This window comes from Perissodus microlepis, chromosome 7, assembly GCF_051167445.1.
Source record: "Perissodus microlepis isolate ML-2025 ecotype Zambia chromosome 7, ASM5116744v1, whole genome shotgun sequence".
Classification (NCBI taxonomy): Eukaryota; Metazoa; Chordata; class Actinopteri; order Cichliformes; family Cichlidae; genus Perissodus; species Perissodus microlepis.
The window spans coordinates 57,663,699-57,685,376 of record NC_140467.1 but is presented as its reverse complement, the minus strand read 5'-3'; the positions used below and the strand labels follow the sequence as shown (position 1 = coordinate 57,685,376).

Sequence of the window (21,678 nt, the reverse complement as noted above, 5' to 3'; positions counted from 1 at the left end):
GGCATGTCCATATCAAATGAGGGTCAGATACTAGTCATCCTATGTGGAACTCCTTTAGTTGGAAGCATAACTTCTAAACTTTCTTGTACTGTTTCAAGACAAAAAAAAAAAAAAGTCATAGGGACTTCTTTCTGTATCCAGGAAGTGACGGTGAGGACTTAATGGGGTCGAAACAAGCCGAGGGAGGTCGTCCGATTTTACAGAGGGAAAAAAAGGAAAAAAAAGGGGAGAAAAAAAAGTTGGGTGGAAGCGGAGAGATGTGTACAGTTAGACACAAACAGGTAAAGTGAACAGGAAGCAGAATGATATAGCTTTCAAAATAAGAGTAGACCAAGAACAATCTTCTTGAAATGTCAACATGCAACTATTGTTAGAAGATTTGCTCATGACCGAGAGCTCAATAGAGCTTTTAGTTCCTAATGACCACAGCCACACACACTATGCGTTACTTTTTCATATTTGTTTGGCATCCGTTTGTGGTCATTTTGTGTCACCGAGTGTGTCTTTGTACTCATTTGGTACCATTGGGTGATCATCATGCAGCTTTCTGTGGTTGCTTACAATCAGTTTATGGTGATTTTGTGTCTCTCTATAATTGTTTTGCATCTTTGAGTTAATTTAGTGCATCTTTACAGTCATTACGTGTCACTTGTGATCATTTTTATGTTTCTTAAGTAGGAATACACTAAACAATTAGATCACGATCAGTGGCAACAAGCCAATCTAAGGGGGCAATCTATTAAATTTTGTGTGTTTGCTGAACCATGCCACCAGCACTGTAGCATGGAGAAAGGTAGCTGCCAAAGGTCTTTTGAGTCCTATGGCAAACTGAGGTGATGCTGTAAACTCTTTATTATTTCACTCCTCGTCTTATCTGTTCCACTCTGTGTCTGAGGAGGACCAAGGGCAAATCAGCATCACCATAAAAGTCAGCAAAGCACAGCAAAGACTTTTACACTGCGCTGAAATGAGACTATAGTGCAAATGTATGAGCTGACTTTTACATTTCATTCATCTTTGTCCCTTCTTGTGTTTGAATTTTCAAACACAGATCTACTAAATTTTTATTCCTGGTTGTATTTACAAAGTTAGGAAAGCACTTTGAAAGTTTTACACTTATTTTGTATGGGTACTTGGTATCTGCAGATACTAGATTTCAAAAGTATCAATATTTTAATGCAGAAATTAGAATCACCTTACACTTTCTACACAAGGAATTGTTTTCTTTGCTCTCAATGCACTTAACAGAATAGACGGACAATAAGAAGAACACAGTGCAGACATGAAGACAGTATATTTCCAGATTTATATGTATAGAGGTGCATATTTATAAAAATAAATAATGAGTGGATGGCTGGATACTAGTCTTTTATTTAACTATAATCTGCTTTATTTTGAAAGTGTAGACCGGAACGCCGGCGCCTCTTGACGCTTCTCTGTGGGTGTGGGAAGGTTCCTGGTTGAAAAACACCGTCCAGAAAAGCAACCGACGGGATGACTTTGAGTGTTCTTGTACACTTCTTTAACATTTTGTAACACCATGAAAACAAATTAGCAAACTCTAAAAGTGACAAAGTGTCGCCAAGAAAGGCCGTGATGGATTTGAGTTGTTTGTCCTCGGGAGTAAAGTTGGGAAACTACGAGGTGAAAATGGAGAGCCCAGCTGAGTGAGAGTGGGGTGAGGAGGCTGGATTTGGCAAAAGTTGGGAGTCCTGCCTTGCTGCTAGCAGGCTAGTTAGCGTGCTTAGACACTTCGCTATCTCGGGTAAGTCGAGGGGTGAGATTCAGAGTCACTCTTACGCTTTTAATGTCTGGGTTCTTAGTGAAAACTTTTAGAGACTACCCTAATGTTACTAAAGGTTGGGGAAAATCAGGTAAAGTGGGTTTTATCATAAAAAAATAAACACGAAAAAGGCCTTCACTTAAAAAAAAAAAGAAAAATCTCGAAGTTAAGTGTAGTTTTGCTTTAGGTTTCTTAAGTAAATGTACCCATTTTCAGTTTTATTAGTTTCAGCCTGTAACGTACTCCTTAATTCTTGTTTTGTGGTAGGTTGCTAAACATTTTGTACAAACAAAAAATAAAAATAAAGTATATCAACCAGCCTTCCAGCTCAGATATGTGACCATCTGTGTTGGTGCTCTCTTTTCACAATGGCAAAGCCTGTCACATGTCGTCTTAGTCATTCCAAAACATGTATTAATAGCTTTGATCATATATTTCTGCTGGGAGTCTCACAGTATGGCCTCATCACACAACTTCCATATAAAAGTATACTTAATTTTAGTGTTAAAATGAGTGACCAAAAAGCATGTATGTTAAAAGATGCCTGCTGTCATATCTGTATTTGTTAAACACACAAACTTGTATTCATATTTCATTTTGTGCTTAATTTTTTCTTTGCATTTCACAGCCTCCCTTCACGGTTCTTCAGCTTGTGATTCTCCAGGGGAGCTGCTTCATGTGTGGCGAGACCGCTGCTGACATTGCAGCTTTTCCCAATGGATCATAGCGTAGTTGATGGTGGTCTTATTTTCCGTGGAAGTTTTGAATGAGTCCTGAGGACAACTTTGCATTTTTCTCCTAAAGGCAGCTCCGGTTAAGCCTGCTTTAGAGAAGCTTGATAACGCTCAGGCTAACGGCTCCCTTTCGGATCAAACTTTTTTTCTTTCTTTTTTTTTTTTTGCCGTGAGCATCCACACCGGCTGTATCCATTCCATTTTCTCTGTACATTATCCTATCTGAGATGCATCCTTGATAACATCTGACTGTGTGGCCCTGCTACAGGCCTACTGAAGCACACTGAAGACAACTAGTACCAGAGATTTGCGTAAGCTGCAGGCCCATTCAAGATGTATTCATGAGCACTTGGAAGTTGTTAAACCAGACTCAATTGCATTCATGTACTGTGACTGCTGATACCAGCTCACTGGTACTTGAGTGGATGTAATCCGCTTTATTCATGAACCCTCAAGCTGAGTCTGGGTGCAGCCTGGATGTTGCTGTTAAATCGGCTGTGGCGGTGATGAGGCAGGGCTCCTGGTGGCCTGTGTGGCTGACTGGGCAGTGGCCCAAGGTGATGTGATGGGGTGCCGGAACAGTAAGGTCCTCCCTGAGCCTCCAGAGGATGTTAAGTTGGACCTGGTCAAAAAGGTCAGTAAAGATGCTGTAACTGTTAACGGTATGGTTATGGCGTATGTAATCATGCATATCAACAGCTTCACTGTCCAGATACAATGACATGGTGGAGCTGTCCGAAATGGCTTAAAGTCACTTTGGAGGCAGTTTGTTTGGTTAAAAAGGAAAATAACATATGCGGCTTTTGAATGATGTGAATATTTCATCATCGTCCACAGGAGGGAAAACAATACAAAGTCAAAGTGCTTTCATAGGTACATTTATTTCAACATGAACTTTTGCTTTTAAAAGATCTAGATTACAACACAACTATGATTAAACAATGTCTCTTCATATAATATTTTTTAGTCCTAAGTATTTGAGGGGAATCTGTTAGAAAACTAATCTGGTAGTCTTTTGACTGAATATTAATTTGTGTTTTTAAAAGTAAAACTAAAAAAAATTATATATCTAATCTTTTTGAATGTGGCTAATGGGTAAATGGATTTAGTCCCTCTCTACTCAAAATTTACAATTGGGTCTCATTCATAACTTTTGTCTGTGGCACACTCTTATGGGATGCATCAGGGCAACTCGGGGTTAAGTATCTTGCTCGAGGATGCCTCTTTCATGTGGACAAGAGAGAGTCAGGGATCAATGCAACAACCTTCTGATTGGCAGACAACCTGCTCTATCACTTCAGCCGCAGTTCTTTTGTTACTTTACACTGAACATATTTGGTTTTGAGACTGCTTAGTGGGTGCAACAAAACATTTTATTGGTCTTTTTATTTACCAACTGAAAAAATTATTGATCTATTCAGAAATGCTGTAAAATATCTATTGCTCCTACTTACTACACAAAAAGCTGCAGTGTGGAGACTGGCTGCTTTGAACACATCTAATCTGTAACTGTAGACATTGTATAGACAAAGAATATAAGTATAATTTAGTATGGTAGTTTTTTAGGTGATTTCTTTCTTTCATTAATCTTCTGTGTATTTTGATGAACTGTGCTGTGTATTTTTCAGGTTGATCCTCAACCTCAGACAGATATCTATAAGCACTTCATACGAGGGGATGGCTCTGGAAGCAAGATGGGTGTGGCTGGTGGCGGAGCAGGTGACAAAGCAGAGATCACCTCCCCACATCAAGCCCAGTCTCACACTGCCACTCCCACCGCTTCAGCTCACCTCCCTAAGGACCTGTCCGAATTGCCGGATCCTCAGCGAAGGAAAGTGGCGAAATACAGAGCTAAGTTTGATCCCCGGGTTACAGCCAAGTACGAGATCAAAGCTTTGATAGGCCGGGGGAGCTTTAGCCGTGTGGTCCGCGTGGAGCACAAGAGCACCCGACAGCCATACGCAATCAAAATGATCGAGACCCGGTACCGTGAGGGGAGGGAGGTGTGCGAGTCAGAGCTGTGTGTTCTGCGTCGTGTTCGTCATACTAATATAATCCAACTCATGGAGGTCTTCGAGACAGCTGAGCGTGTCTACATGGTCATGGAGCTGGCCACTGGAGGAGAACTTTTCGATCGGATCATCGCACGCGGCTCCTTCACAGAGCGGGATGGCACGCGGGTGTTGCAGATGGTGCTGGATGGCGTCAAGTATCTCCACACTTTGGGGATCACTCACCGAGACTTGAAGCCTGAGAACCTGCTCTACTACCACCCGGGACCTGATTCCAAGATCATCATCACTGATTTTGGTTTGGCCAGTAGCAGGAAAAAGGGAGGCGAGTGTTTGATGAAGACCACCTGCGGCACACCGGAGTACATAGCGCCTGAAATCCTAGTGAGGAAGCCGTACACAAACGCTGTGGACATGTGGGCGCTTGGGGTGATTTCCTACATCCTGCTGAGTGGAACCATGCCCTTCGAGGACGACAATCGCATGAGGCTCTACCGGCAGATCCTTAAAGGGAAATACAGCTTTTCTGGAGAGGTGAGGAGTTAAATCTGTTGCTCACTTTTCCCTTGCACCAGCACACTTCGGTCGTATTGGGAATGCATTCCTCAGACTGCAGGGGGCTTTGTCAACAGATTTCCAGGAAGTTCAGCTTGTGAGGTGAAACGGTTGTAACCCAGATACATACACTGTGTCTTTTTTTGGACTTCAAATCCTTCACAATTCTCCACTTTTTATGTGTCATTTCACATAAACTGGTACCTTGTACACTGGAGCACTCTCAGTAATTTGTCTTTTCTAAATCAATTCAGAAGAATGCTGAGTAGTCCATTCCTTTGTTTCACAGTGTGGGATGTTAATGTTACCAAAGGGGCCCGTGGTTAATGTTTGCCCCACATACAACCACTCCAGCGTGAATAATCGCTGAGTAGTTTTGTAATATTTAATGAGAAGCAGTTGAATCATCTGAGTTTTCTGGGGATTTGGCCAGATTTTTAACTTCTCAAATATCTGACAGGTAAGATAAGGCCAGATCAGGGATGTTTAATAATTGAAAACACTTCCAAGGAGCCAGTATTTTGCTTCAGCACAGATTCTGGCTGAACCAGCTGTGCTGCATACAGAGAGTTTTCCTTGAAATAAGTAAATAGAGCTTTTCACTAGACCTGACCTTTACACATTTTGAGGATAAGTTTGTACTTTATAAACAGTTCAGAAGACCTCGAGAGTAATTAGAAGAATATCTCTGGACATTCACAACATTTCTTTGGCAAAAACAACAAACAGCAGAAACTACTTTCTCGGGACATTTCTGGGACAAATTATAAACACAGTGTTTATAAAATTTCCAAACAGCTGTCTCTATACGTCCAAAAGATACGGAGCAACATTTTTCATTGATCTACCATTAACTCAAAGATGTAGCTGAGGTTATAGCGTCTGTGCTCATTAGCTAGTTGCTGTCCATGGCCAGTTAAGGAGTGCATGGTGGGATTATGAGATTTTTTTTTTCTCATAAAAACAGCTGCCTGCTGTAGGCAAAACTTAGTGCTATGAAAGTAAATCACATTTCACAAGTCATTTCAGCCTTTTTACAATTTTTTAATTGTAACAATATTCATTTTGCTGTTTTATAGTTTTCTTCTTCATAAAAGTGTTTTCATTCAATGTTTGTTCACCATAAAATATTGTGTGCATGTTTTAAAGCATATTGTTGAACAGTTTCAGTTTTCAAAATATTTTGAGTTGAATCTAATGCCGATCCGTGTTTGCTAGCTTGCAGTGTTTTGTGGTGCATTACTGCACTACAATTTGCAGGAACATTTGTCGGCTTATGATCGTAACCCATCCTTTAGTAGCCTGTGAATGTCTACTAGTGATCAAACCATTCACAAGGTTTGAACTGCTTCCATATGAGTGCAGAGCATTGGCCTCAAAAGAGCTAAAGCTATACCAAATGGGCAGTACTTTTGCAAGATACCAAATCAGACTGATGAGCCTCACTTATGTGAATTCGTCAGGGTTTGCCAGTAATGCCAGTAATGGAAAGTAGTCAGAGACCTTCTGTACGTGTGGTCACGTCAATGTTTTTGAGAAATCCCAAAGCTGTTCTTGAAGAAAACCTTGTCCTGATTGGAGGAGCTGCGGTAGAGCAGGCTTGAATGTGCTTCCCTTGGGGACGTTGGTCTTTACAGCTGTGATAAATAATATTCACATTTACAGCTCCATTCCAGGATATAACACAGCCCAGTCATTGTTATAGGGTGGGGGAGAATTGTATTGAGGTGGGTTGTATGTATATATGTCATGTATTTTTAGCCAGCACTGGTGATTTACCTGCTGTGGGATTTGGAGTGGGGTAGTTGTCTGCTGGGAGACTGAAAACACAGCTAGTTGCCATGCAGGACATTATGTAAAGTGTGTGTGTGTGAGAAGAGGCATGCAGTATGGATGTTCCCAATTCCTGTCTAAGTAGAAATAGAGTTTAACTCATCACCAGGAACATGCAGTAAAAAGAGTCCATGTCAGAGTTAACGTTAAAAAAGGCTTTTACCAAGAGTAAAAGGCTTTAACTTTTAACATCTTGAGAACAGCCACTCAAAATGTATGCACTGGGCAATTTTAATTTTCTTAATAAAATAACTTAATTAACTTATTGTAGATGCTTTACTAGTACTGCTCATTGCTGCTTTGTGTTTCTGCTGCCATCTTGTGTCCACTGGGCAAAACCCTGCCAACATTTCTCAAGATTAATGCTATAGCTACTCATTTCATGCTCTTTGAACACAAATTTTTTGCTTTGCAACTTTTGTTGGGGGACCGAAAGTGGCTTCCAATGAAAGTGTCCTCCATACATTGTTGGCGTAAATATTTTGCACATTAGTAAGCTTTTTCTGTTGGACAACCACCGATTTGTATTTCAGAGAAAATTTGTTGGTTTTATCAGATGTGCAAAGCTTTTACAAGCCTTCTGTATATACTGTTGTGTTAAGGAGATGCATGAAAAGTGAAATGTTTTTGCTTCAGTCTGCTTCAACTCTTTATCATTAGTTTCAGCTAGTTGTACCTAATATACAATGAACCTCTTCTATAAAGTATATAAAGAAATTTGGTAAAATTCAACCAGTTGGTTTATTTCAGTCTTTCTCCCTTGCCTGTCTTCTCTCTGCAGCCATGGCCCAGTGTGTCCAACCTTGCCAAAGACTTTGTAGAGCGTGTTCTAACAGTGGATCCCAGTGAGCGACTTACCGCCGGTCAGGCCCTCAAGCACCCCTGGATCGTCAGCATGGCAGCCTCGTCGTCCATGAAGAACCTGCAGCGTTGCATATCTCAGAACCTCCTGAAGCGTGCGTCCTCACGCTGCCACAGCACCAAGTCATCCCAGTCCACGCGCTCCAGCCGCTCAACCAAATCCAACAAGGCTCGGCGGGTGAGAGAGAAGGAGCTGCGAGAGCTGAACCGGCGCTATCAGCAGCAGTACGATGGCTGAAGCAACGCCCGACAGCCAACGACTGTAGTGGACCTTCTTTCTTCTTTTTTTTTTTCTTTAAACAACACAGCAATGACTGAAGCTTTGAGTTGCTGCCAGTGTTTGGGGGGCAAAAGTGTCTTGAAGTCCCACATTTCTGCCTTAAAACAAGGATAATGACTTGACTAAATCCATGACTCTAAAATGACAAAGCTGAAAGGTCACTGAGACTGTAGAACAAGTCAGAAAGATGACAAAATCATTCAACGTCTATGGCAGTGTGTTGCAACTGCTCCATCCACTCTTTCACATTTACTTTTAGCAGGATGGTGCCTTTCACTTTCCTTGTGTTCTCCCGTTCCCTGTGTCGCTACATATTTATTTATTATTGTTGACATGATTATTAGTCTCCATTCAAATGGTCACTGGATAATGACCTTCCACAAGGATCTGTTGAACAGAGTTCTGGATACTGACATTACTAAGAGGAAAGAGATTCTTCAGAAGAGGAGGGAAACACATTCCTCTCACTCATTTCTGATTGCTGTGAATTTATTATTGTGCTCATTGTATAGACCTTGATTTGAGATGTGGTTAATCATATCGAGCTGCAACATAATCACACCGTTTTAGGCCAAAATGATTTAGTCAGTCCAAAGCTTAGCTACTCTTGCCATTATTGTTAAGATCCTAAAACTATCAAAAGATTGTGAAGCTTTTTTTTTTTTTGCGTCGCTGTTAAATCTTAGTTGTGTTAGGCAATAATAGATTACGCAGCCTGTGTCATTTTGATTTGACATTGCTCGTAAAGTACCAGCGATGAGCCTTTCCTTGTTGTACAGCAGGGATTTGTCTTAATAATGGAAAATGGCCATTGAGTTTTCTTGATCACCGGCACATGAATCTTAGTCACAGATACACAGGCTGCTTTGGGTTTCCATGAGCTTTTCATACTGTCTTTAGAAATGTAGCCTAGCTTTAAAATAATTGTGTAAGATTTATTATGAATTGATTATTTTCACCGAGTAATTTCCAGGTGTTATGACACTCTACCATTAGCTTATTGAGCTAACCAAGTGACAGAAATGACATTGTCCTGCTGTGAAAGAGCTTAACAAAGCTATGGCAAAATAATTTAAAAAATATTCTTGGAAGCATGGTAAATTTAAATTACATTCCACAAAAGTGCCACACATTAAATTGCAAATTGTTATGATAACAGTAGAGTGACCAAGTAACTTTAGATAGGTTAGCGTTTTTGGAGCTTGCCTGTTCTTTCAAAACTGAGTAAATCCTAATTCTGAAACTAATATCTTTATGTAAGCATGTTTAAATAAAACAAGTAGGAAAGCAGATATCAAGAAGTCATTTTCTCCAAAAACTTAATTTCTATTGTTGGTATTATATATGTTGTAACTGTAACACTTTTAAAGGTGTAAGTCAGTTTAGTAAGTATGTAGTTTGTTTCCTAAAACTTAAGAAGCACTCTATTTACAAACTTTGTACATTTATTCCACTACATTTAACAGTTTTGATGCAGCCTTGTCTTAAAGTCCCACCAACTTTGTCCCAAAATTTTACTCAGAACGGGAGACATATTACAGAGTATGCTTTAGAAAAATATGGAAGGAAAATGATGAAGATAAACAGACAACTGATGCTAAGCAACTGATATCTAATGTTGGGCTTGCTCTAATTGGCTTGGAGAAAATCATTTGAAAAACCCACATATAGTCATGGAGTTTGTGGAGATTAAAGGGACTGTGTTTTGGTTTTTCGTAATGTATTTAGCTTTCAGTGGATGTAAACACTCTAAAATGAAGGAGATAAAGAGTGCAGCCATGCAGCTATACAGTTTGATGCACAAGGCTTTTTTTATACAGAGACATTTTCAACTTAAGTTATAAAACATTCAAACAGCTCGCTACAAGAACTCTAGTTGATCAGATCTGCAGTATGAGCTGCAAAGAAACTGTAGTTATTAGTTTTTTTCTGATGTTTACAGTCTAAACCATTTCCACTAAACTTATGAATATTTAGCATCGTTGTGCAATGAAGTATTGTGACCAGTGCACAAATCAGAGCTATGCTGATGAAATATCAATACCTTTAAATGAAAAAGTGATTTTTTTTTTTTTAAACTTTGTTGATGAAGATGGTTAAAGTGATGATTATTCCCAAGTTGATAGGGAAAAAGAATCCCAGAAGTATTACAACCAAAAGACTCACCAATGAGATTGAAATTGTTTGTCCTTTTTGCTGTTTTTCTTTCTGGCAAAGCACTTAATGTACAGTACTGAACTGAGATTCATGATTTTCTAGTTTGTTTGTTTTTTTGTGTCTTTTGTTTTTTCAGAAGCCTTCCAGAGGAAATTTAATGGTACTTTGCGGTCTTTCCGTCTTTGCTTTTTGAGGATTTTGCTGTGATCTTTCCTAGAGTTTAAAAGTGTGCTGTTGTGAACTTTTTAATATGTACTGGAAACCTGATCGAGCCATGTCCGCTGACCTCAGTTTTTCCTTTGCTTTTTGTCTTTTGGCTTTCACTTTTGTTCCGTGAGGCTTTGTCATCTCTCTGATGCAACTGTTTCCGTCGTCTTTGATCATTTTCAGTCTCTTCCTTTGTCCTACTGCTGTTTTTCTTAGTATTCCTGTACAGGTAAAATGCTTATATATCAATTAAATAGAAACTGTAAAGTGAAACTCAAATTTTCACCCTGTGCGCCCAAAAATGTTGTATTGATATCAAATGCACAGTCTGCAGGCTTTAAAGAATTTGTGTTCTTTACTGAGATATCAGCTGTAGCCGTGTTAAAAGAATGCTTTGAGTGACCTCTTGAATGATTTTTCTTTCCAACATACAGTATTGAGTGTGTTCCATTTGGTCAAAAGTGAATCAACAGTTAAAGTAAATTTAAAAAAAAAAAAAAGAAGAAAAGAATTATAGCTACAGATTATGAATTTGGACTCAAAGGGATTTCTGTAGTTGAATTAGTCATTACTGAGTGCCTGTTGTGTGTCATGTTCAGCACATTTGTAAAAATGTTTCCTTTCATGTTTTTATATATCTGTTTCATTTTATGCCAATGCTGTCTTTCTAAATGAAGTAGCCAACTCAGCACTGTTACATGAAAACAGTTCATCTTGTGTTATTGTGTCAAAATAAATGATAAACTTTGATTCCTCTGCCATTAACTTTTAATTTTTTTTTTTTTCTTTAACTCATGAGTTGTGTGTGCCAATAAAGCACCGAAACCTGACTTGCTGCTTCTTTGCACTTTCCATATTTGCAGATGGGTCAAATGTTTGTTTGTTCAAATATATTGAGAAATCCAACTATTTCCAGGGGCTTCCCAAAGATGTACCTTTGTTAGGCGGCCAAACAAGATGAATAATGTAACACTACTTGCAAGTGAAAGAGGCAAAGCACTTTTATAGACATGTGCCATTTAAAGAAACAAATGTTACGGTTGCAAATAAATTCTTGCTCAAAGCTAAATACTAAAATACTTTTAACACAAGCAGGAAGGCACAGTGGAAATGTACTAATACTAACTAGAGAAAATTGGAAAAACAGTGGGTGGTCTATCCTTTAAGCTTGGGTCCTCTACCAGAGGCCTGGGAGCTTGAGGATCCTGTGCAATATCTTTGCTGTTCCTAGGACTGCGCTCTTCTGGACAGAGATCTCAGATGTTGTTCCCAGGATCTGCTGAAGCCACTCACCTACCTTGGGGATCACTGCACTTGGTGCTCAGATTACCACCGGGACCACTGTTACCTTCACCCTCCACATCTTCTTGAGCTCTTCTCTGAGCTCTTGGTACTTCTTCAGCTCCAAATGTTCCTTCTTCCTGATGTTGCTGTCATTCGGTATTGCTACGTCTATGACTTTGGGCATCTTCCTCTGCATGTCCACCACTACTATGTCCGGTTGGTTAGCCATTAGCATTTTGTCCGTCTGTATCTGTAAGTCCCACGGGATCTTTAGCTCGGTCATTCTCGACCACCCTAGGGGGCGTCTCCCATTTTGACCTCGGGACTTCCAGGCCATAATCGGCACAGATCTTTCTGTATACTATGCCGGCCACTTGGTTATGGTGTTCCATGTATGCCCTGCCTGCTAGCATCTTGCACCCTTCTGTTATGTGCTGGATTGTCTCAGGAGCATCTTTACACAGCCTGCACCTGGGGTCTTGCCTGGTGTGATAGACCCCAGCTTCTATTTATCTTGTATTTAAAGCTTGTTCCTGTGCTGCCATAATTAGTGCTATCTTTCAGCCCAGGTTTGTCCAGCCACTGGTAGGATTTCTGGATGTCAGCTACCTCCTCTATTTGCCGGTGGTACATACCATGCAAGGGCCTGTCCTTCCATGATGGTTCCTTCTCTTGCTCATCTTTCTTGGGTTTCTGCTGCCTGAGGTATTCACTAAGCACTCGGTCAGTTGTGGGCATTTTCCAGATGTCTCGTCCTGGACTTTGGTACTGACACTCACTAGTCCCAGGCATCCTTTCTTCCGTTTAGCATATAGTGTCAGGGTGCTGGACTTGGAGTGAAACCCTCCATGCATGGTCAGGAGCTTCCTTGTGTTAAAGTCAGTGGGTTCCATCTCCTCCTTCGGCCAGTTTATTATCCCAGCAGGGTACCTGATCTAGTTGCTCTTCGTGGTTCCCATTTGCACGTGGGATTCCCAGGTACTTGTAGCCATCCTCAATGTCTGCAATGATGCCTCCGGTAGCACGATCCCCTCAGTTCAGACAGTCTTCCCCTCTTTGTTACCATCCACCTACTTCTCCAGTCTGAATGACATTCATTCCCGGATATTCTGGTGGTGTGAATCAGTGAATTGATGCCTCATTCATTCCTGGCATACAGCTTGATGTCATCCGTGTAGAGGAGGTGGCTGGTGATTGCTTCATTCTGTAGTCGGTAACCAGTCTTGTCAATGGGGATAGAGCATCTCCTTAGTAGATCCAGCAATTGATATATACAATTAAAAACAATGAAAACAGTACATTTTAAATGTCTAAATATTTTCAAGAGTGCTCACAAAGCATAACCCACTAAACATAACCCACTAAATAAAATCCTAACTTAAGAATAAATGCAGCAGTTTATTCACAGAAAGGTGCGGGAAATAAGCGTATTAGAGCATGTACTGATACAGCACCATGCTGCTACCTTATCTGCCCTATTTACTGTTGTTTTTCGATGGTGAACAACTCCCACTGCTGGCAAAAACGCAGCATGACCGGGAAGAATGGACTAAAGCGAGGCCCTTTGGGTTGCCAGGTTTGATATTAAAAAGTGCCGCATATCATGATACAGGATGCAGGAAAGAATGCACTTTCGATGGCAGTATAATTATTCGAGTTCCATATCGACGCAAAATATGTGGCAGTACAGCGTTTTAGCCATCTTAAATGTATAAAAGGGCTAAATGTGACCGGAGGTTAAGCAGGATAAGAATAACAGTCTGGCATCCCGTGAAAGCCAGACGTCAGTGGTCTGCGGCTGTAGTGAGTTTGCAGCTAGCTTTTGTTCGAGGGGACGTAAAATTAGCAAGCGAGTAGACGTCGAGACATCAACACAAGGACATCAAACGACACGGACCACCAGATAAATGTGAAGCCTGGGATTTAACTGTGTTGTGTGAGTATATTTATCAGACAAGCTACCAGCTGGCGCTGAATAATAACACCAAGCTAGCTAGCTAGCGATTTACATGTGATAGACCGCTTGGTCTGAAAAAAATCTATTAGCATGTTTTCTTGTTTACAGAAAATGGTTTCAGATTGCGGAATGTAGCTTTAGGAATGTTTACCCGTTCCTTTACGGTAAATTACTGCCCGTAAAATGATTGTCCTTCTTGGAGATATTCCGCCTACAGCATATGTCTGCTGATGCTTGCTGTATTTATTATGATACAGTCGTGGGATACAGCTTTACTTTGTTTATGGCCTAGTTAACAAAATTGCTTGTGTTTTAAGTTTTATTAATGTGGCATTACAGTAATGTATTAATGTAAATGTAGTGTCGCGATAGAAAAAATAGAGTAAAATGCTATTTAACGTAAGGTCGAGAAATTATAGCTTAATCCCGCAGACACTGCAGCTATTGTGTACTGTCTACTGTATACTCTGGATTTTCGAGCGTGTGTGTTTGTAGTGTGCTTTGTAGCGTTTTTGGTTAGTTCATGGATCTCTACATATTGCAAAATGAATCTTTACCTCAACGTTGGGATCTCAAGGTATTTACATTCCTATCCAAACAACTGCTGCAGGTATCCTCCAAAACTCCCACAACTGTTTTCAGTATCTTGCCTGGTTTACACTAAATTTCACTAACTGATAACACTGCTGTGTATCTCTTATCTTTACTCTAATTGGGGTGGGGGTGCGCTCTACCTACTAATCTGTGCCTGGAGGCTCGATGCCATTTTTTGTGGCTTGATGTCATGTTGACACAAGTGGTCCCAGCTTGGCTTTTACAGCCCAATCCTAACCAGTGGTGGGACTATTTTTACAGCCCTGCATCTAAACCAGTAGTCGTTTAGGGCAGTATTGTTGTCTCCTACATGTAGAGTTCCTGCCCTGAGCCGGAACTAGTGACTAGCTCTCCTCCTGTGAGAGTAGACCAGCCGCAGACTTTTATTTACACCCCCAACACATGTGTACAACCATATCAGAAGTACTTGTATGGTTTTGTGTAACTGCACACAGATGATGAAAGTAAAGATAACAGTGGGATGTGTTTATCTCTTTTACAATATAAATCATAGGAAACTGAATGTGGGTTGACTGTAATTATAATTTTGCATCCTCCTGGGATCACATAGGAATGTCTAGGTTAAAAAGAACCATATTTATTGTATGCTTGACTGAGTATAACAGTTCACTCCCTGCACTCCGATCATTTACCAACTTCATAGATATTATGAGCAAGATGGTACTTAAAGTGAACTTTAAAAAAGTTGCAGGCTTCTTGTACAAGTTTGCATGTTGTCACACAGTGAACAAATTCCCATATATCTTTAATGTCACTATAATCACAGCTTTATTTGTTGTTTTAAAATCATTCCTGAGCATTTTCAGGAATGATGAGTTTTTTAGGGAAACATTGTCCCATTTGGGGTGGCAGCTGCTGCTGAGGAGCAGTGGATGTGTTTAGGTGGATTATTTGTCAAAATAACATTCATATGAATTCTAATTACAGCAGTGCATTGACAGTCTATGAGCTGTGTTCATTCACCAGTGAGACAGAGTAATGCTTATAAGTGGTCTTTATAGAGAAGTGTGTGTGTCGCCAGGAGAAGCAGATGGTTTAAGTTATGCTTAAGTGATTTGATACTTAAAGTTAAGGATAATTGGGTATCGCCACCACAAGTGCACCATGAATGTGAATATAATTCGCACTTGTTTACACTACACACTCGTGCAAATCTACTTTTGTCAACTTTCTTTTTCTTAGAAAGTCCAACCAACTTGTGGTATGAAAGCTGACAGCTTCATAAATTTTTTAGAAATGTGGTTTGGAGGTTTTAACATGTCTTTCTCCTGTGATGGGAGTATTTAATATTAATTACAGTCTGACAATAGAACCATCCCTGACAGGCTCACCACATATTGTTCTCTGCATAGCTGCACATTTGCCTCAAACTCTTCACGAGTGGCTAAATAATGAACAAGCGTTTATGCCCCCATTGTAGTTACATACAACACCTCCCTTCCTTCCCCTTTGCACACAGCAGGTTAAACACTCCTTTCTCTGAACACTGCATGATGTGTTCGTTTTATTAAATGCTGGTATGGTAGAAGTAGAAAAATAAATGATTAAAAAAAACACAGGACTTGCAGGATTTGCATTGAATATATACATTTATACACAGAAAAAGACCAAGAGCAACTGAATAGATTCAGCACATGTAGCTATTGTCATATCTGCATTGCATATTTGTTGGCAGACATTGCTGCACTGCTTTAAACTTTTTTTCTGTTTAAAGGCTGTGTTTCCATGTATAACTAACACATCACCACATGTAAATTAAGATAAGATAATCAGGTGACAATCTTAAATTTTAAGGTTTCTAGTGTTGTTGTTAGTATGTTGACAGTGTTTATGTGCACAGTTTTAAGTCTTGGATTTCTGCCATCAAATGCAGATTGTTAAACAGCCACAGCTGTGAAAGTAATAGGCATATGATTACATATGTCTGCAGGGCCACAAAATCAATTCACTATTAATCTCAGCAGCTGGTATTATTACTGCTGGTCTAATGGGAAGTTTTCAAGTTGTTCTGAGTACCTTCTAGTTGTTTTGTGTTGTAATTTTATTTAAATGTGACAATCTTTTGTCTGACCTACTGCTTTTTGTTTTTTTCCCTCCTTGTCTTACACAGAAAAACAAGAGATTGTAGAAGAAATCCAGCAGCACTTTCCGTTTCACTGCTCCAGCTCTCCTCCCAAACATCCACAGCTCCGGATAATTGTCCACTTCTCCCAGTTATCAACATGGCATCTTTGTTCCTACTCGGACAGTGCTGCTGAACCGCCACCCTGGACCGCCACCATGGAGAGAAAACGCAGAAAGAAATTAATCTAGCTGCTCAGGTCACTTGCATTATGGACTCATTTGTGGAACTGTGGACCTGAAATGCTCTGTTCCAACACCTGCTGACTCTTAACCAGCCGGTTGGCTGTTCCCACAGTTACAAAGAGCTCAGCCAAACTAATGGTTAACACTACTTCACAACTCAAAATGCTCCTCCTTTCTGCATGGGTGTCCATGCTTTTGGGGCTGATTGCAGGCTTCCTGCCTGTGGTGGGGATGGATGGGGAGGGAGGAGCCGAATCTAGTTCAGACCACACCCCCAAAATGGATGCCCTCTCCTCACAGTCTGTCACAAACTGTTCCCAGTTAACCCTCAAACTGGAGTTCTCCACCAAAGTGGTGGAACATGGTAAGAAATTATTCTTGATGATGTGGTTTCAATGTAATTTTATCAGATGGGGAATACAGTGTTTAAAACAAGTATGGTAGGTGTATCCAAAGCCTATTAAAATGACATCTCTAAGTCACTCCATTGGACTCAGTGACATATTTCTTCATTATTTTCATACATTTTGCTTTAAGGGATGTGAAAAAAATTGCTATTATTAGTCTCTGCAGCTGTTCCTAGAAATAAGATAAGTGAATGTGCAGTGTTTTTCATAATGAAGACGCATGTCAACATATCAGGGAAATGATGTGGCTCAGTGATGGATGCGAAGAACTGTTTTAAGATGTGCTTGTTAGTTGGATGAAGTCTTTGATAGATGTGGAAAATCACAGAACTGTCGCTTACACAGTAGAGTCAAGTGGAATAGTTTGTACTCATTAATGAAAGGGGCTTTTTTACCCTTCTTGTTGAGTATTAGAGAGAAGATTTATATCTCCTGAAGTCTTCGTAGCGCAAGACTAGGGCTGTGAGATATGACCAAAATCTCATCCTGATAACGATATGTGTCACAAAATGGTGCATTTTCTGTAATTCAGTGAACTTTGGGCAACTTGACTTGTGTGAAGTGTTTTAAGCTGGGCGTCCGTATACCTGGAGACGAGTGTTGAACGATGCATGAAACAATATATTTTTAGATATAAGCTGTAACGGCCGCCATTTTCTTTGCGAGTATTTATTGCATGGTGTGCTGCGGGGAAAAGCCTGTTCTAACGTTTGAGTCTAAGGTTTATTTTGAGCAGCTGACGGCTCTCCTTCAGGAGTCACATCATATCTTCTTTCATCTGTAAACTCTCTTCATAGACTTTCACCTGACTCTTGCGTAGGTGGTAGAAGAGGTTTGTTGTTTTTAAGTCCGTGGTTGCGGCATAATTTGCATAGTACAGTTTTCTGGTCCGTGTCAGACTTTTCATAACCAAACCATATCCATGCTACAGAGGTAGCCCCTCGTTTAGGTCCTCGATTTGATTTGACTGGTCCTTTTGTTTGGAGCTACCTGGTTCTGCCTCATCTTCACTGGCCATGCTGGTATTCTCTGTGCTTGCATGGTGGCCATCCAGACACTGTTGCCGTAAACAGTGTATTTTGCATGGACAAACGATAGCTAAATGAAACGATAGATGTTTTGATTTCGTCATCCGATATACTTTGTCATATTGCACAGCCCTACACAAGACTTCAGAAGACGTTATTCATTTGGCAAAGAAGGAGCAAAGCACAGCTGTGACTCCTGTAAAACAAAAATCTGCTGTCTTTAACATGCTGTATTTGTCCCATTTAATCAAACTACTTATGACAAATTTATTGGTGTGCTGTAGATTTACTGTTGGGTTGATTTCTTTACTTTTGGTGAAGCCAAGCTAGCTACCCACTTCTGTTAGTGTGGCTTCATATTTGGGATTGCAAGTGATATTGATATTATCTGTTTTTGGGGGAAAGTAATGAAGTGTAAAGTAATCTTCTATACGGACAGAACTTTCATGCTTACTTTTAATTACTCACTCGAGTCCATCGGGAAGCTGGCTAGAGAAAACACTACAACTTTATTTTGCAGCCATTGCTAACATTTAAATCTAACTGTTTCAATTCAATTTCTTATTCAATAGTGGACCAGCCCTTGTTTTTTGTAATAAGACTAATAATAGACTAGAGAAAACACAACAAGGGCGATATCGCACACCTTTTTCACAATAATTTCAAAAGTCAGTTTGTGGCATATATGAGCATGAATTGCATCCATTCATGTCCTTCATTCCTTTGTTGCAACTTCATCCATTCAATTTTCTTAAAGCATAAATGGATCAGTAACTGTGTAGTTACATAATCCAGATATTGTATTTTGTGCCACTTGATATCCAGGCTTTATCCTTCTAAAATTGTGGTCCACATAAACATAGAAATTTAAAACCATTTTTTGTCAGTCCAGCTTAGAAAGCAGAGAGTGCTTTTAGTGTATTTCTTAATCAACTATTCATTTCTCACCAAATTATTCATATTAACTAACAAGATACATGTTTGCTTTGCCACTAATGTCTTAATGTAGTGTTTGGTCACAGTGGAAAGGTTGTATTTGTATTGGTTTTCACACCGCTCCATGGATAGGTGGTCTAAAAAGATGTCTCTCTCCTGAATGTACGCTTCCTAGTTGTGGATCTCGTATTCTATCTGTTCTTTACAGTATTGTCTTCTCTCTCTACAGAGTACATAGTAGCATTTACAGGGTATTTCTCAGCCAAAGCTCGCAGCCTGTACATCAGCAGAGCCTTGCAAGGTGCTGGGGATGGCGCACTGGAGTGGCACATTGTTCCAAGAGAAAACCCAGCTTCGGACTTCCCGAGCGACTTTGAACTGCTCCACATCCGGCAAGCTTCCCCCAGGAGCCTGCTGACCTTGGAGGACCACCCTTACATCAAGAGGGTTACGCCGCAGCGAAAAGTATTCCGCACGCTCAAATACATTCCCTGTAAGTCTGCCAATATGGTGTTATTGTGTGGGAAAAGGGATCACAGTGTTTCTAATGTTGGCACGTCTGTACTGATACAGAAAGCTGTTTAGCTGCTGAATTTCACAGAATGTCTCTTTGTTTGTTCAGTCATGGGATGCTTTTCTACCTCCACTGTTTTAGTGGTGCTAAACAGGATTTGATATCTTTATTTGAAGTGCAGGCCAATTTCAGGGTGTAGAAACTGGACTCTTTGTGTGTGTGTGTGTGTGTGTGTGTGTGTGTGTGTGTGTGTGTGTGTGTGTGTGTAAGAACAGAGAAAGTCTGTTTGTAGGTGAGTCAGTGTGGTGGGGGTTGCCTGTACGGGGGGCACGCCCTGAGCCTGGCACTGGATGAAAGACTTGAGTGTGCCCCCAAGCTGCATAAACAGACGCTTCAGTATGGAGCCCACATGTAGTGCAACTTCTTATTATTGAAAATGGTCAACTAGTGGCGATTACAGTTTTAGATATCAAGGAAACTAGCAGGGCGATATGACCAAAAATATTTATCACGATATACATTTGAAAATTTGCGATAACGATAAAACTGACGATATAATTGACACTAGACAAATTACTTTACCACAACTTAATTAGTGCAAAAAACCCGATCAATGTATTTTCACTTGAACAAGCAGCTGTTTTTTATGTGTATTAAAGTTATATAAAAATTTAACAGTGCAAATGCAAATTCCTTGCTGACAGTTTAACCAAAAGACATTTCCAGTGGAAACTGGCCTACATATCCTCAGCAAAACCATGTATAATATCCACAAAACTTAAAAAGAGGTTATACACACACAATACGGTAATATTATGTTGAAGCACAGTACGTATCACTCCGCGAGGCTCCTGCCTACGATAGCCGTAATGCTCCGACAATCCATCAAGCGGTGCGGGTTCGTAGCTTAGCAAAGTCGTACTAAAACATTAGACATATTTTCAAGCGCCGTGTACCACATAAAATCCTTTTTAGAGGTCAGTAAACACAACCAGAATTCATACATAAGGCACACGGGATTATAAGGGGCACTGTCGATTTTCAGAAAAATCAAAGGATTGATTTTAAGTGTGCCGTATTTTCCAAACAACACGGTAATAACGACGGCCCGCTAGCATGCGCTACCAAAAATAGTGCTTTGTTGTGTATCTGACGGACGAAAGCTAAACCAGTTCCACACCACTGAAGTTGCAGCATTTTACAAACCAATTCTGGTTCATCCGTTTCATTCAACGATCTGCTTTCACCCTTCTCATTCTCCATCTCCGCCATGCTTTTTCCGCCATGTGCGTATGAAAACAAAGGCACTGCACATACGCGTTTTACCCATATTTTATCGCAATATTTCATTTTCTTATTGTTGCCCAACATTATACCGGTATTATCGTGAACGGTATGATATGGACCAGCCCTACTAGAAACCCGAATTCACAGTTATCTTTAGCATCTTTTTCAGTCATCTGTGAAGCACAAACATGTGTGAAAGATGAAAGGTACTTTCAGCTGCAAATAAAGTGTGATAAACTAAAAAGGCATGCAGCTGTTTGAGGAATATGTTAATCAAAATTAAAACTGAGTCATCTGGGAAGCAGTAAAGCGTCGTTATCACATGTTAAAACTGATCAGGAGCTTGATGGGACAGGCAAAAAATTAACTAAATACAATCAATAACTGTATGCCATATGCAAGCATAAAATTCAAGACTGTTAAATGAGATAATTATTGGAAAGTATTTGCCTCAAATTAAAAAGAAAAAAACAAAAAAAGTTTTGCAGTTGCTGGTGCATGTGAAGTTAACTGGTGATTCTAAATTGAATGAGACAAAGTGCTTAAAATGTATAGAATACAGCCTCTGTGGTTAAATGTGGTTTGTAACTGAATGGGCTGTAGGAATGGATAAATCCTAATCTATTTTCATAATATCGATACAGTTTGTGCTAAAGTTTGCAGCACCTCTCTCACTGTCTCTCCATATGTACTCCCTCGCTCTCATAGTGCTCCTGCACAATGGATTAAGGCAAAGTCATCGTTAACTTTAAAAATAAAATAAAAATTGATTGTGTCAAAAACACTGGACAAAGTTAAAGGCTGTTCGGATGTGGGTTGGTGGAAAGAGATCACTTCCTTGAAAGGAGATGAGAATTGTTGGACTACACTGTATGATTTTTGCATTGTAATGTTAGTCTGTATTAAAAGCACCCGTTAAAC

At 40.0% G+C, this 21,678-nt stretch overlaps 2 protein-coding genes across 2 annotated transcripts in view; both read left to right on the top strand.

Moving 5' to 3' along the window:
• Positions 1-1,449: 1,449 nt before the first annotated feature.
• Positions 1,450-11,252, top strand: pskh1 (protein serine kinase H1). The gene is made up of 4 exons (XM_084936234.1): positions 1,450-1,765; positions 2,412-3,151; positions 4,146-5,063; positions 7,699-11,252. The coding sequence occupies exons 2-4, from the start codon at positions 3,083-3,085 to the stop codon at positions 8,014-8,016; spliced, it is 1,305 nt and encodes a 434-aa protein (XP_084792360.1). The 5' UTR covers positions 1,450-1,765; positions 2,412-3,082; the 3' UTR covers positions 8,017-11,252.
• Positions 11,253-13,338: 2,086 nt separating this feature from the next.
• mbtps1 (membrane-bound transcription factor peptidase, site 1) overlaps positions 13,339-21,678 on the top strand; it is a 28,098-nt gene continuing 19,758 nt past the window's right edge. Inside the window, exons 1-3 of the mRNA XM_084936233.1 lie at positions 13,339-13,642; positions 16,389-16,949; positions 19,186-19,449. Coding sequence (XP_084792359.1) covers positions 16,721-16,949; positions 19,186-19,449 — 493 coding nt within the window. The 5' untranslated portion in view covers positions 13,339-13,642; positions 16,389-16,720. The remainder of the gene's footprint in view (positions 13,643-16,388; positions 16,950-19,185; positions 19,450-21,678) is intronic.